General features: G+C 38.4%; 1 protein-coding gene across 4 annotated transcripts in view; it reads left to right on the forward strand.

The window, feature by feature from the left end:
- Positions 1–17,169, forward strand: part of LOC104331173 (bifunctional heparan sulfate N-deacetylase/N-sulfotransferase 3) — a 73,955-nt gene that overhangs the window by 7,104 nt on the left and 49,682 nt on the right. For all 4 annotated transcript variants that reach the window (XR_012763993.1, XM_075420888.1, XM_075420890.1 and 1 more), the window contains exon 2: positions 775–1,901. Coding sequence is in view for 3 of the 4 variants with exons in the window: in XM_075420888.1 (XP_075277003.1) it covers positions 921–1,901 (981 nt within the window). In the remaining variant the exon portion in view is untranslated. The remainder of the gene's footprint in view (positions 1–774; positions 1,902–17,169) is intronic.

Below are 17,169 nucleotides of genomic sequence, written 5' to 3' on the forward strand. Positions count from 1 at the left end.
ATAAGTATATGGTTAGGTGATCTGCCTCTTAAGTTAGCTTTTGATTTATTACTCTCTTTTCGCAAATTTAAGAGCTGAATTATTTTATGCTTTTTTCTAACAAAAAGAAATACAAAGTGCTTCCAACAATTTGCAAAACAGCACACAGTCCAATAAAATACCATTTAGTTACTTCTAATGTTGCAGAGGAAAGTGTAGTTTTGTTTTAAAAATACTCCATAATGCTTGTAATACAGAGTATATCAGTATGTATGTATACAGCAGAGTTAAAATGTGCACGTTTTGTTAAGAATTTCTCAGTTCTTCAAAAGTTAGTATAAGACAGATTTCATTTAATCATGTAGACTGATGTTCCCCAGCTTCTTGGGGGTGGAAGAAGGAAGGGTATAAATTTTATTCAATGTTTAGGTTGTCAGCAGTTGTCTATTTGGAGTTAACTTTTATACTTGGGTAAAAATTTTTCAGAAAAACAGGAAGTTCTTTGCTGCTGTGCCTTGCTTTTCAGTGCCTCCTGTGTGTACCATCTTTTGCTTGATCCTCTGGGGTAAGGAGCCTGTGAGATTTAGGGACATTCAAATGTGCGTGGCAACTAGTGGGACCAGGAAGAAATAAAACTACTAATGCAGAATTTCAAAAAGCAACTATAGAAGTTTTGAGCTGTTTGTTTCCAAACCTCTGTGTGGCAGTGATTTCTTTGCTCACCATTAGTGTAAGTGTGATGATACTTCCCAAGTGTGATGCCTCGATTAAATCTCTGATTTTCTTTTCTTCTAGACTATACCTTCTGTAAAGCTTTGTGGAAGATAGATGTGTGTGCTGCAATGGTGACATAAGTATTTCAGAGGACTGGAACAAGTTATTGAGAATCTGTGTTTGTTTTTAATGCTGCTGTCAAGAACAATCTAAGGCAAGTAAACAACATGAGTTTTATCGTGAAACTTCACAGACATTTTCAAAGAACAGTTATTTTGCTGGCCACTTTTTGTATGGTGAGCATAGTTATTTCTGCGTACTACTTGTATAATGGCTACAAACAGGAAAATGAACTTTCTGAAATCTCTTCAGAAGTGGAATGTGGTGATCTTCAACTGTTGCCAGACAAGCTGATGGAGATGAAGACCATGAAGCCTTTTGATCCCCTGAGGACAGATCTTGTAGTGCTGGTGTTTGTGGAAAGTCAGTACTCAACATTAGGACAAGATATAATAACCATTCTAGAATCTAGCAGATTTCAGTTTCACATTGAGATTGCACCTGGGAAAGGTGACCTCCCAGTGCTTATAGACAAAAATAAAGGCAAATATGCTCTCATAGTATATGAAAATATTTTAAAATATGTGAATATGGACTCTTGGAACAGAGGCCTTCTAGATAAATACTGTATAGAATATGGTGTAGGTGTTATTGGATTTCACAAAGGCAATGAGAACAGCTTGCAGAGCTTTCAGTTGAAGGGCTTTCCTTTCCATGTCCACAGCAATCTGGGTATTAAGGACTGTTGCATTAACCCTCATTCCCCACTGCTCCATGTGACTAAATCTTCTAAGCTTGAGAAAGGTCCCTTGCTTGGAAATGACTGGGCGGTTTTCCAGATTAATCACACTGCTTATCAACCAGTGATATTTGCAAAAGTAAAGACACCAGAAAACCTTTCACCATCTGCTGCTAAAAGTGCTCTCTATGCCACAGTAATTCATGACCTGGGGCTCCACGATGGGATTCAACGAGTCCTTTTCGGCAATAACTTGAATTTTTGGCTGCACAAGCTGATTTTCATAGATGCCATCTCTTTCCTGTCTGGAAAGAAGCTCAGACTGTCCTTGGATAGGTACATTCTGGTTGACATAGATGACATCTTCGTTGGGAAGGAGGGAACAAGAATGAACACCAACGATGTACAGGTAAAGTATGTGCACAAACTAATGGTCATTTACAGCAAAGTGCCATTTTTTTTATCTTGAAGTGAACAGTTTATTAGTAGTTGGAACTCACGGAGGATGCAGATCAGTAAGTACCAATGCAAAGTTTGGGCCTTGAGAGAGAAGGCAGTCTGTCTGGCTTTGAGTAGTCACTGATACCAGGTGTAGCTGTTCCTTGTGCCTCCAGACTGGAGGAGAGTCTGTGCAGTGTCGCTCTTACCTGTACTAGAACAGAATGTAAGATAAGATGAATCCCTGGTTACTATCACTTGTTTTCTCTCAGGTGACACACAAGTCCCTGCTGAGCTAAATTCTATAAATGGGTTGGTGGGCACCTCTGAATTCTGTTTCCCTTACTATATATGGAAAATAGTCTCCCAAAAAGAAATAAAAGACCACTAGTTGCTAAGTAACTGGTAAAGAAAAGGGGGGTAAGAGCGATAGTGTTTTCACACACACCGCAGCCCACCCAACGCGGAATTCTAAACGTAATTGCAGAGTGCTTAACTCTGTAGTCTGACAATAGCTTCCATCTAAGCACGTGTTTCAGTGGCATTTGAAAACGGCACAGGGCTTCAGGGCTGGACCCAAGAGCTGTTCATATGTCATGTGTATGTTGCTAGTCTTACAAGCAGGAGGTAAATGTGGTGAGCAATAGTAAATGTCAACATAAATTTTGAAGAATAGACTGGATTATTAGCTGTTTGAAATAGATTTCAGATGTCAGGAGTTTGTTGCAGTGTTTCACCTTTCTTATCTGTTTTATGGCTCTTGCTTGCAAGCAAGGTTTGTGTTAATATTGGTCTTAAAAGCTTGTTCTGTTGCTAATGACTTTAAATGTAAAACGGAATTTGTCAAGCTGTACATTCCTGAAGTTCATTTTTCACTCTGTTGTGTTGTTCAAGTGAGGTGGTAGTTACAGGTCAGTGGGAGTAACATCTTAACATTATTTCTTACTGTATACTGTGCTTTCTTTTTAAGAGTGTTGTTACAAAGCTGGTGTTTAGAAATCACCTTGCACAACTGTAGTTGGTCTGGAAGCTAAGAATCTGTAAGACGCTGATTGTTTCCCTGTTTGTGCTAAAAAAGGGGAATGTTGTGTTAGAACTTTCATAATCGAAAGAGTAACTGGGAAAAGGAAGGGCAATGACAGCACTGCATGCAGTTAAGGGTCATTTTTGTTTCAATTTTAACTAGGTTATTGTTTTTTCAGTATTAATGTATTTGTCAAGCTGCAGTAACCCTGCATATATTGCTTCCTTAAACAAAAGGGTTGAACTTGTAGTTACACTTCAATTTGCTTTAAAATTGCAGCATACGCAGTTTTCCAAAGCATTCGCTGCACATGCGATTGTAAATAAGATATAACTCATAGATAAGTAGGTGTTTTCCTTGTGCAAACAAATTGCATGGGGGAGAGCTGGAGTGAAGATGAAACTCAATGAATGGAGTTTCTGTGTAGAACATGATAGCAGCGTTTGAGTTAGGTGAGGGTGAGCATACTTTGAGAATCGCCTAAGTGCAAACTCAAATTGCAAGAAAGAAATACGGTCTGACCCACATCACTGGTGAAACTGCTGTTCTGCAGAAGCAGCGGTTTCTGATAACAAAATATTTGAAATACAGCCTGAATAAATCTCTTGCTGTGTTGTGCAGTAGCAGCTTGAAACAGTATGTTTTGTATTGTTTCTCTTTGTGAGTGACACCTTAGGATTGTCATTTTAGGGTAAGTTAGGATGATTAATTGCCAGAATTACTGACCAGAAACAGGAGGCTATTGAGACAAATTTGATTAAAGCAGATACAAAAGGATAAACTGTATTGTTTTGGGAGAATAATTTGCAGTATGTCAAAATGTTATCTTTCCAAAATGAAACTGTCAAATTAAATAGAGATAGTATCAAAGTGGAAATAACTTTTAAGTAGGATAATGTAATTTATACAGAACTGTGTTCTGAAACATTGAAATCTGAAAAAGTGTTCCCTTCTGATTCATCATCTACTTAAAGTTAAAATGTTCTATTAAACGTGTTGTTAGGGCTGTCACATGCAATGCATCTTCATTACTATTAATATGAAAGGAGTTATCCTCTGTGGCACAATGACATGTGGAAGGAATGAAACAAAAATCAATTTGCAGTAGTTGAAAATCCGTTTTGTGAAATATATTTGTGGATAAATGACATCCTGTTAAGCAGGAGTGTTTTACTGAGTTCTGCTGCATTGACTGACAGAATTGTGCGCTGCAAGTGTGAAAATAGTTTGCTAAATGTAGACTTTGTATAATTTCAGTACTCAAGATTGACTCATTTCTACTAAGCTTCCATTCTAAATACTAGCAATATAGAATTCGGTACAATGCTTTTTTGTGTTTTAATTTTGCTTGACATGTCTCCTATTTAGTATTTTCTAGGTATACTCACATCTGGTAGGACTGTGAGCTTGCTGAGAGTAAGGTGAATGTTTCTACGTGTGCTCTATTACTGCAAGTAACCTAAAACACTTCAGAAAGTTCCCAAGATCCAGAGAACCTCTGGGATTTGTTCTGCCTGTTCCTCTGGATAGGACAGAATTCTGATACTGGAGGGTGAATGCAGAACTGACAGCAAAAATAGTCACTCAGTAATGATTCACTACCTAACTCAAGAAGGCAGCATTTGTCTTGGTCTTCTGAGACAAAGGCTTCTCCCTGTTAAGTGCATAGAGAACCTAGATTCTCTTTAGAAGGGCTGATTAATTAGGCCCTTAAAGTTCAGGCACAAGTTAGGTGAGCAAGTTGAAAGCTACGTCTGTACTGTTCTCTTTGTAGGAGTTAAAATACAGGGCCATGGTAACAAAAGATACCCTGTAGGACTGAAGAAGTACAGGGTCATCGCTACATTGCAATTCACCGAATTGCAGAATGGTTGAGGTTGGAAGGCGTCTCTGGAGGTCACCTGGTCCAACCTCCCCTCAAGCTCATGCTCAAGCTGGGCCATGTCCAGGCGCCTTTTGACTATCTCCGAGGAGGGAGATCCTGATTGCACATAAGATCAGATTTTCAAGGGAATTCCTTCATCAGATACCTAAATGAGATTTGCAGAGTGGTCGGAATAGTTAATATTTGGACATTAGGCTACACTGCCGTCTTCTTTAAAGTTTGTGCATTGGAGTTGAGCACTTACAAAATGTGCTATCATAAGGTTTAGTGGTAAATTTTTATCAGTGTTATATATTGACCTCAGAAGAGGTCAGGTCAAAAGCATACCCTCTGAAATTAGCGTCTTCTGTACTTCTAAAGATGAGGGAAAGTGGTAGTACTTCAGCTTGAGTGTCTATAGTGTCAGGGACACAAGTATAAAGAGCACTTCTGAAAATCTTTCGGTGTAGTTTATCAACCTGGGTCTTGTAAAACTAATAAATAGTTTGTTTATTAAACAACAGATGAAGTTTATTTTAGTTTCACCGCAACTTCTTCAATTAAAAAAAAAAAAAGACCCAAACAACTTGAAACATTTTTAGACTACCTGATTGTTACAAATTTGCCTGTCACTGTATAAAATCTGGGCTGATAGTACATAGTTCTTCAATGTAACATACTGAGAGGCTGTCACTGTGCATCAACAATAACCATCCATCTTCATATTTATTTACTTTATCTTCCTCTGGTATAATAGAAATAATGGAAGAGAACATTTTCATAGTCTAATTTGCCTCCCACTCTGAAAATAAGCTTGGTAATGTAATCTTAATGTTCATTTTTCAGTAATTTTTTTCTCTCCTAATGTCTGTCAGGCAGGAGGGACCATTATGCTGTGACAATGTTATATTTTATTTTCGTTGTGTCTTTTTAGAAGACTAAGAACCTGTGCAGTGCAAACAATTCACTTAAATGGACATACAGAGAAAAGCTATCTAGATATCCACAGAGTAAGTTTATCTTAATAGACCATGATTTTCCTGGCTGATGGTCTACTAATTTATTTTTTTTGTTACAGTTACTCTTCATGAAATTTTTATGACTATAAAGCATTGAGATTTTTTCATGGGAAAAGCAACTGATAATAGAGTGGAAAGTAAATACGTTTATTTTTCTATTGGCAGTTTGTGCAGTGCTGGTGGTTTAGGCAGTAAGTTGGTCTACCTTTTTCCTTCATTTCCCCAATACATGTGTTTTCTGTATTTCCTTGAGAGCTGATCACATTTTCAAAATGAAAAATTGAAAGACTGTGAAATTATTTTTTCCGAATAATTAACTGTGTGATCTCCTCTTGACTGTCTATCCTTTGTGTGCTTTTCAAAAGAGACATTTTAAATTTGAAGTCAGGATTGGGATCTCTTTGCTTTCGTCGTGTAAACCTAATCTTTTTCTACACTTGTAATTATTCTTTTATAATTGCAAAGGAAAAAACTTTGGATTAACCATATCCGTTATTGGGAGGGGGATGATACATATTTTTTTCTCGTTCTGTTTTGTGAGTGCTTGGGCAATGCATCTTTTAGTATATGTGCATTGAAATGGGCAATACAAGCTTGAATCTCCAGTCTTTCAGCATTAGAGTTATTGAAAAATTGGACAACAAGAGCTAGCCTCTTTGTGTATTATCTGTGTGCAACGGCATTGTGATAATGGAGAGGATTTAGCCAGAAAGAATAAATTTGTAGCATTTTAGTCTCCATCATTTGCACAGTCTCTCATCTTGCCCAGATTTTGAGGTTTGGAATGTAGATATCTGTATTGGAGCTAGTCCTTTAACTTTCTGTAGTAGACAACACAGAAAAATAGCTCAGCTTTAGGCAAGCACTTGCTAAGTGAATTGCACCTTAAAAGTATATATTTGTTTCTTTTCTTCATAAAATGCTTTTAGAGTGACTAAGAACACATACAAACATTTACATTTGGTCAGATCAGTCTTCTTCAATGTTCTAAAGCCAGCACTGTCACTTTTTTGCTATTTCGTTAGTGCATTGGTAACCTAATCTGTCGTTTAATATAATTGATTTTTGTTGAATAACAGGTATCTCCCCCAGGAGCTAACTGTTTATTCACTATATTACGAATTTCTCCACATTAGTCACCACAGCTTAAATTACTACAGTTGTTTAAAACCCATTAAGTGTCTTTTCACCCTGTGTAGAATATGTGGAAAGAAATCGGAACATCCCAGAATATGTGGAAAGAAATCGGAACATCCCATGATAAAGCATACCACTTGGATATAAATTTTAAAAATACAGTGACATGTCTTTTCAGTTACTCTTGCATAGGAAGGACGTAAATATTTGCCTCAGAAGAGACTCTTAGATGTATTTTGTGTTAAGGCAGAATGGCTAAAAGCTGCAGAAAGCCTGCCAAAACACATGATGTTTCCTGTCACAGGAGGAAGTCTAATTCTCTAAGTTAATTGCTTCTTTATCTATAGGATCACATTAGAAGGTTACCAGTAAAGAAATAATAGATGTCATGAAATGTGTCAGTTGTAGAACCACCAGAGATACTCACTTCTAGTTGGTTGCACTGAGTTGTAAATCTTTCCTTTGGGGAGATTCAAAATATCTTTTTAGTCACCTCTTTAAATGACACAAGGAATTAATTATTAAGAACTTTGGTTCTGCTAAATCATTTTACATTCCCAATCCATTAGCTATAGTACCTTTTTGCTGTTGTTGAATGTGCTTACAGCGCGTATACATGTATTTTTTTCTTAGTTTGACCTGAGCTGCTAAGGTATTTTATATTAATTTGGGTGAAATAATAAGTAAAAAGTACATTCTGTACATAAAAAGAGTCAAAGAAAAGGTATATTAGCAACTGTGGTGTTTCTGTAGCTGTCTGGTGGCTTAGGAAGACTGATAAAACTTCTTGAGTGAATTGTTTCTGATACAGTAGTGTGGAATATGATGCACTGTGAGGCAGAAGAAGTTAGAATTAGATCTCAGAACTAAAATATAACTTTAAAACAAGTTATTAAAATGGTTTAATGTATTTTATGGGCTGCTACCATCATATAGAATGCTTTACCAGTCAGCCATCTTAACATTTAACTTCTAAAAGCAATTTGGTTTATGTAGCAACTTCTGTGAATTTTAATCTGGTAAAACTGATAGAACAGCTGCTCGATAGAGCCCGGCTTTTGTTCTTCAAATGAGTGTACTGATGTCTGAAACAGAAAGCTAGATAAAAGTCCTCAGCCAGAGGAGGGTGGCTGCAAAGGGGTGATGGGGATGCGGGAGAGCTGGCCCTGCCTTGGGTGTGACAGTTCTGGGACTGCCGGGGCAAGGCTGGGAATTCCACATGTGCTTCCCCCTCCTGTTCTGCACCTATGCAGAGCTAGGGACGACCAAACCCCGTGGAATGAACTTAGTGCCAAGATTTGTTTAACAGCTTATCCATGGTGTATAAAGACAAAAACCTTGCGTGGTAACTGTGTGTCTAATAATAGCCAAGTTCCACATAGTATCTCTGTGGACTGCCAGGCAAACCTATTTTGTGTGTTCGAATGCCACCCAGTGTGCCTGCCTTCAGTGATCATTTTTGGTTCACAGCCATGTAGTTTGCAAGTTCTATCTTCCTCTCTCCTCTCAGAAGCTAATACCTTAAGAATGTACATGAATACTTCAATGGATGAGATGAAATGGATGTGATTCTGCGTGAGTATTGTCAGTGTAACCTAAGCTTGGCTCTGTCTGGGTTGAGCCATCTGGCTGTGAAAGCAAAACTTGCCAATTTCCAAATTCCAAAATTTATGAAGCAAGTGAAATGTGTGTCAAGACATATTGAAACCTTAGTGTGCACTGTACGATGTTCAAATCTACTGGGTAATCTGTCTCCACTGGAAAAGCTTTTTCAGAGTTTCAGGATTAGTATTTTAAAAGCTGCCCGTTGTTGAGTAACAATGTTCAGAGAGCAAAACAAGGAAAGTAGTTGAGAGAAGGCACTTGCTGGGCATAGCTGTTGCAAAGTCAAGGCACCAGACCTGGGGCAGGATTTTAGCTCCACCTGCGGCATGCCTGGAAGCATAATTAACAGTTATGTGCTGAAACTACTTTCCAGCCTCCTGGCAGTGTATCCCTCAGCTATCCTGTCAGCCCTTCTTTTCCTTAGACTGCAAGTTCTCTTGGTCAGAGGCTTTTTAGTTCTGTCCTTTTTGTTCAAAAACCACTTTGATAATACAAATAATAATAATGCAACTACAGCTTACCACTGAGCTGTACAGATTCATCACTGTACTAGTGGCTGCTGCAAGATTTATTCTGGGCTTTTCCAGATGACAAGTTAGGCATCCAATTCCTGCTGCTAGCGGAATTGAATAAAATTTTCACAGCCAACAAATAAAACACACACTGCAGACAGATCTGGAAATCAAAGCAATTAACTGTAAAACATGATACCAAAATTAGACCTACCTCCTTCCGATCTTCAGTCACATCAAGAAGACACAGTCCAGGAAAAAGGAAAATGAGGGTAGAAGTGGGACTCTATTTCATTAGTTTCTTTTACGATACAGCTGCATGGAAAGTGTCCTTTCTTCTTACCCATTCAGTCTGTCAGAAGCCAATGCACTTATATAGCTGAGTCTTGGTGATTATGCTTACAAAACAAAGTAAAAGAGAAGCAGTTGGTTGTAAGTGTATATCTAATCCCTCATGGAATAACAATGCCATATCTATTTCCAATTCCAGTTTCTTTTTCTGTGCAAACTTCAACACTTCTACAAGTTGGAAGTGTTACTCCCTATTTAAAAATTATGTTTGACAGGGCATAAGAAGCTTACGGCCAATCTTTAGAAATATTTACTCTTCAGGAGATTCTTTCTGATACTTTACAACCCTGGAGACAAGTTAGTATTGCTCCTTAAAATGTAGTTTTGTATCTGGAATAAATCATAAATTAAATAGCATTTTCTATTGCAAAAATCATACTACAATACATTTGAAAATACAAATAAGTGGAAAGGACAAATAAAAAGTCGGTGACTGCGCAGAGTAAGGCTCCACAGATTAGTTCCAACCCAAGTCAGTAAATTCATGCGACAAAGGCCCTGCTGTGCTCTGCAGAGGTAATGGGTTAGGTCTGGGAACACCGGTTGCATTTTTGTGGAGCTAATAAGCCACACAGCTCTATATCAAGCTCCTGTTCACTTGCCCTTTCAGCGTTAGCAGCCCTGGGAATACCCCAAGTGTCTTTGCTTCCATTTTAAAGCGAATTTGAACTAAAGATAACTCAGAGTTGCCGTTGATAGAACTCTAACAGAACTGGAAAGGAGGCTGAAAATGATTTTGCATTTAAATAAAAGTGGTGATTTTATGGTGCAAAACATTTCTGTTATCCCTTGTCCTTTCTCATTGCCATCATTAAAGGTAATAGAAATGATGAAAATGGTAATCCTGAAAATATCCTAAAAACAAGATGAATGCGAAATACCGGAGTCTGTAATGTAAATTAGTTTGAAATTTAGGCAGAGTATGAAAAATATCATTTTACATCAGGAAAGTACTTCATCTTACTGACTGAGGAGGTTTCTACAATATTGTGCTCAGTGCTGTACCACTTAATCAGAAACCTTAGAGGGTGCATAGGGACACAAAAATAGTCAGGAAATGCCTGAGCAAAAAATGAAAAAATAAAGGCTAAAGAATTTAGTAAGTAATGATGACCAAAGCAGAAAGCACTAGGTTGCAGATGTCTGCAGGGTATAAACAGTGAGGATGGATAAAAATAGTTAATGTAGGGCACAGAGATATGTAAGTGTAGGCTGAATAGCCAATGAAAGCAGCAGAACAGAAGCTAATACTGAAAAGGAAGTAAAAGCATTATGTAAGTCTTTAAAAATTAGATATGGCAAAAGGGTATGAAATATGCTATTGGAAGGAATATAACATTGGCAGGGAATTTGTACCAAGATATATTCTCAGTCTCTTACAGTACAATTAAATGCAGAGCTCAATTTGGATTCTTGTGTGTCGCTTGGAGTCTGCAAGTGTAAAATTTGGCCAGCTGGGATATTTATCTACGTAGATCTGCTTTCGGTAATCTTGTCTTTTAGAAAAACAAACACTCATGAAAAACCAGGAAAAGTGTGTATTAACACTTCTAACAAAATCACCCCCCGTGTTTCTCTTATTAATGTCCTGTTAATAAGACTTGCTAAAGTCTTGGGGTTTTTTCTGCTTAATTACATCCCTTAGACTAGCTACTATATAGGAGTCAGTGAAACTGTCCAAGTTTTTATTAACTAGAAGTAAGTTCTTATGTCTCTTCTGCATTGACTACATATAATCATAAAAGATATGGCTTGAGAAAAGAGTTATATCTGTTATTTTATGCAAGCATGTCTTGCTTTCTCTTTTTCTGTCATTTCTTTGATACCAATGCTGATGTAGCGGGAGAATTTCATTCAGCAACTTTAGAGCTACTCATAAAGAGAAGGAAAAAAATAAATATTGCGACCCTTAGCTGGTGAGCAAGCTGAAGACTGAATTCTCAGCTGTTTCTGCCATGGAGCTTTCAGGCAGAAGGAATAAATGAAAATCTTTTTGGTCAAAGATCTTTTTTTTTTTTTTCTGTCAATAAAGATGGAGCACAGACAGAAAAAGAGCTTTCGGTATGCCTCAAGTCACCACAAATAAAGGGGCAAGGCTAGATAGATATTTTTAATCAGGTACAGTATTAGGAGAAGCACAGGAATCTTTTTGAATCTATTAAGAAAAAAAAAAACAACTAAGAAACATTTGTGAATGGATTGTGCCATCAGTGTGTTGCCCAGCCCATGGAGTAGTTGATTTATTTAACATGCCAGTGATGTACTAACTCTGTTGTGCTTTACTAAACAGGGAGAATAACCAGCTCTATTGTGGTTTTTATATAAATTAGAGGGTTTGGGTCTTTGTTTATTTGCACTTGATTTGTTCTCTAATATGTAAAACTAGGCATTAACATAAATATTGTGCTTGTCTAGAAGCTTTAGTCTTCCTGGGGCAAGGGGGGAATAAACTAAGAAGCGAACAAACCACAAATCCTGTTTGCCTTTTTCAGTCCAGCAATTAAACTGAAAGAGGGTAGATTTAGATTGAACATAAGGAAAGAATTTTTTATGATGAGGGTCATGAGGCACTGGAACGGGTTGCACAGGGAAGTTGTGGATGCCCCATCATTGGAAGTGTCAAGGTCAGGTTGGACCAGGCTTTGAGCACCCTGGTCTAGTGAAAGGTGTTCCTGCCCATGATAGAGGGTTGGACTAGATGATCTTTGAATCATTGGAATTGAAAGATCCCTTCCAACTCAAACCATTCTGTGATCAATCTAAGGATGTTAGAGCCTGCTGGCCAGTTTTGGCCCAATGTGACAGATATGGGCAGTTCTCAAAGACAGTTAAATTTCTGCTGGCGTCCTGGAGTTCAGCATGGGGTAAGACGTGCACGCAAAGCAGCACCTGCGCTGAAGCAAAGGTTTCAGAGTGAGCTCTGCATTTATCCTTCACTTTGACGTGCCCCTGGCTAATGTATGTGCTGTGTCATGGAGCTAGCGTTAGCACGTACTGTCCCTTTTTCATCTAGACAGTGTGTGTGGGATAGAGAGAGAAGGGAAGGATGTGCTTTGGAGACCTGATGGGGAGGGCAGGTCCTAGGCAGCAGTGTGAAAGGGAATGCAGGCTGTTGCACTGTGGGAATAGCAATTTGGGAAACTATTCTATAGGAAACTAGATTTTATGGAACAAATTTCTGGTTTTGCATGCAGGCCATGAGTGTAAAGTTAGACCTGAAATATAAATTGCATCTCTGAAAGCGTTGGCATTTTGGACCAAGTAATGTCGCCTCTGACAAACTCATCAGAGTGGAGCAGGTGTAGCGACCCAGCTGCGGCTTCCTGTGCATTCAGGTGAGGCCACCGTGGTCTCTGCTGCTGAGCGATTAGGCCTAGAAATTCTTCCAGTGTTGAACCTTTTAGGTGTTTTTGGCATTGAGTGGCCGTACAGAGCCGCCTGTTGCCAACAGCGGGCTATAAGGGCCCTGAGCAGCAGAGCCAGGCAGCACGCGGGGTAAGGGAGGCTGTGCCACAGCGGAAGCTCATGGCCAGCCCGTGCAGCAGAGGACTGTCTTGCTTGGAGAGCAGCCCTTGTCCTCCTGCCAAACTCTGTTTGCTGTGCCTGTTGGCTGTAGTGAAAGCTAAAGCTGGAGTTGGCGTGGGAGGAAGGATTAAATAAGCAGCAAACATGCTGTTGATAATGAGCGTGGTACTAGGGGCTTGGATAATAACTTTTGTTCTTTCTGAGCTGGATAACTGTGAAATACATGCACCGTTAGACTTAATAGCCACGCCATTGTTTCAAACTCTATGACAAAATGTTGCACATCCAACCAAACAAGATCCAAAGCTGTAGAAGTGTGGGCTGTCTAATGAGGAAATGCAGACACATAAAAGTTTTGCATTTAAGGTTATTGTTTGAATCTGAGTTTTTGAGGCCTGAGAATTTATCTACTGCTGATGGGATGCGATGGAGACAAGCCAGACTAAGGAGGCACAGCAAAGTGGCCCCAAAGTGAACTGGAACACTGAACCACACTGTCACCCTGAGAGATGGCCCAACGTGCTTGGAGCTGAGGGAGCTGTTTGGGGTGCGTGTGACTTTGCAGTACAGCTGCCTGAATTCTTGCATTGTGGCTAACAAACCTCAGTTTCCTGCTGTACTGCCTGATCAACAATCACCAGATCTCAAGAATTTAACTGGATAAATATGAAGAAATTTTAAATGCATTTTAGGGCCACTTTGTTTTTTACTTTGAGTTCTGTTGTGTTCTGAGAACTTAGCTCTTCCAACTTGGTGTTTAAGTGTTAGGCAAAAGTGCAAGAACCAACAAGTTTTCTATTGAACCATGTCTGACCAAAATCCAGGGAAAAATATCATATGCAGCGGTAGGGTGTTTATTAGTTCTGTTTCAATTGGCCTGTTTTGGTTTGTTTTTTTTACCTTTAATTAAAAGAAATGCAGGATTTTATTTCTGTTAACTGCAGAATAACGAGGTCATTTAGCTACTTAGTAATAGTAACCTCTTTCATCAAAGTACAATTTAATTAAGAGCTAATAATGCAGAATTGCATATAAAATCCTGAAAACAGCATGCTAATTACTTTATTAAATAGTATTGGCATCAAGTATTTAAAACCTTCAACTTACCTTGTCATAATTAGCTTATTCTCATTAGCCGCTATCTCAACCTCCACGAAGTGAGAAGCTGGTGAAGAAAGTTAGAAATACTTCTTAAATCTCTTGGTTGTACAAATGATTTACCTAGATGAAAGTGTCTAATTACTTGAAAATGTATAATTGGACCATTATCAAGATCATTATTGTATGTGAGGTAAAAAAAACCTCCAGAGGAAGACCCAGTAACATTAAAACAGTGTGTTCTGATGAAAAAACTCTCAGGTGAAATCATCTGAGACATTTTCCAAAGTGGCTACTTGTATTTTGAAAGTATCCTTTAGTGGACCTCAAATTCAGATACCTAGTTACAGCATCTGTGCACATAAAGTTATGGCTCCTGAATTTTTTGAAACTCAGGTGCAATGTGTCTTATATTGGACACTGAAAAACCAAGGTGCACATAATTGGGCTCCAGCCTGATATCTCGTCTTACTGACACTTTGGAGAGAAGCTAGGTTACCCAGTTAATGGTGCATATTGAATTTGTTGAAAAGGCTCCCACAGACTTCTTCAGCTGCTGAGTATGGGCCTTAGTATTCTAGTAAGTCAGGTAAGATACTCAGACGAATGGATCTGGCAAACAATACAAATTAATCCAGGCAATTAATGGAAGCTTTACCTGTTCTGCACATTACAGAGTCAGGCTCCAAGGCATCCCTGTTTGATGATTTAAAAACGCAACTGCGGCAGGTAGAATCTAGCTGTGTCAGTAAACTATGGTAATTTTTAAGTAACTGAAACCAGGTACTTTGTTTCCTCTCTAAAGAATTTTTGCACGCATTTTGTGCTTTAAATTCTACCATGTTACACGGCCCTTTGTAAAGAGGCATCCTGCTGGCATGTGGTACTTTTGAACTTTCCATCTTTTGAAGGACTTCGTAGACTTATCAAAACCCATGTTTTTTAACTGAAAGAACAATTTGTTTCTTGAAGCTACTGTATCTTAATAAACAAGTGTTTCACTCCCCCCCCCCATTTTAATTTTGTACAAAGTAACAGCAATAGTTGTCTTCAGCTTACATGGAATCTGATATTTTATAAATTTGAACTTATAGGTTGTCAGCAGTTCAACTTTTCTGTCCCTCCCGTTCCATCAGTCTTTCTATTTTTCCAGATTGTGTCCTCTTGGACACTTTGCTTCCACTGAACTGTAGAGCAGTGTCCTTTCTCTACTTACACAGTTTAGGGTCTACTTATAATTTATGGTCTCTGCCAGCTAGACACTTTCCTGAAAAAGCTGAAGATTTCATTTTTTTCTCTTGCCATCTCTGTAGTGTCAGCTCTGTTAAGAGAGTGCACTGTCAAAGAAAATTTAAGCATTCTTCTCCTTTTGTCTGAAGGATATTAAAAATATTTTTTCAGACACACCCAGTATATCCAAAATAGTTACTCTTTCTCCTGCCCGGTTTAAATGTTTATGGTAATGGGTGTCAAAATGCTAATCTTGGAAATCCAGAAAGAATAGACATTGAATTTTAATGATGTTCCAAAATACATAATTTATCAGAAGGAAAACATTTTTCCTCAGAAGCAAAATAGTCTGTCTAATAAAATAATGATTCCAGCCATTTGGGACGGACCTTCATTGAGACCGTCTTCTGTTGCTTCTTGCCATGCTGCCTCTCACTGCCTCCAAACACCTCAAATTCTTGCCCACTGCCTTCCCATCCCAAATTGCTGCCACAGTTTCCTGGATGCCTGCCATCACAATCTCAGTGCTTCTCGCTTTCAGGCACCTACCACACCGCTGCTACAAGATACCTTGTGGATCCCTGCTGCTCCCTCCCCTCATCTCTCCCTTCCCTAGGCAGTGTGTCCCCCCCTCCTCCCAGTGCCAGGACAAAGCTGAGACTGATAATCAGGCACCACCTGTCAGCCTGGGTCCTGTTTTGTGCCACACCATGCCATGTATTGCCTCTGATGCTGGACACTTTGCTACTGCCTCTAAGCTTAGGGACTGGTGTATATATATATTTTTATATACATATTCATATATATGTATATTTATATGTAAAACATGATAAAGCAAATCTCAAGATATATCTGGGAAATTTCAAATACTTATTGTTGAATTCTGAAGAGAAGCACAGTGCTCTAAAAATCATAATTTCTGTATGCATCATAAATGCAAACTTCAGTCATGTATATATTAGGTTTCTCAATTCTCTTTTCCTACCCAACCCTTCTTTTTTTTTCCTTTTTTTCTTTTCTTTTTTTTTTTTTTTTTTTTTACTTATAAGCAAGTGGATTTGCAAGATTGATAGAAACTTTAGAAAAGTCAGATTCTGCAGAAGGGAAGGTTTGAAGGAGGCAGGTGGTGTGCGTATACCTGTGCAGGCAGCTTCAGTTGCAGGACTCTCTCCTCAAAGCGTGGACATGCTCAGGAAAGGCAAAATGGTGTCACAAAAAGTACAAAGAAAAAGGACATCACATCAGTTAAAGCTAGTTAAACCTCTATATTAAGAACTCCACTCAGACGTTAAAATGGTTTTAGTTCCGTTTCTTCCATCTCTTGTAGGGATTAAGCAGAAGAGGAAATATGGTACAGAAAATTAAAGCTAATTCTGCATAAGTGCTCCCATAAAGGGGCTTCATGTGCTTAACTCTTGTGCTTTCACATTACACTTTCTGTTAATTTGTTTTACATTTTCAGAAGGTCCTTGCCTTTATTAAAAAGTCAGTATGGCATTAGAAGTTTTCTTCAAAAGTGAAGTAATTCCTAACTTAATGGCTCCTTTGATAGTGTTGTTAGACACGAAATAGTAAAGCAAACATTGAGAGATGAGATCTACGTCCTGAAAAAAGGGGGAGGAGATAGGCTTTTTGGAAAGTTATGAAGCTGACCTGTCTTCCTTTTGTTACTGACATGAAAGCATGTACTGATTTGAAGTTTAAAATACTAACACTGCAGCATTGTGAGGCTGTGTCTGTCTGCTTGCCAATTTAGTTAAAATCCATATGATTACAAGTAAAATTAACAGCGTTTTGAACTATTTTGCTTTTCAAGTGGCTAAGCTCTTTAGCAGCTTTAGAGTAGGAAAATAGTCATAAATATGTTGCTATGA

Source organism: Opisthocomus hoazin, chromosome 5 (genome assembly GCF_030867145.1).
Source record: "Opisthocomus hoazin isolate bOpiHoa1 chromosome 5, bOpiHoa1.hap1, whole genome shotgun sequence".
NCBI lineage: Eukaryota > Metazoa > Chordata > Aves > Opisthocomiformes > Opisthocomidae > Opisthocomus > Opisthocomus hoazin.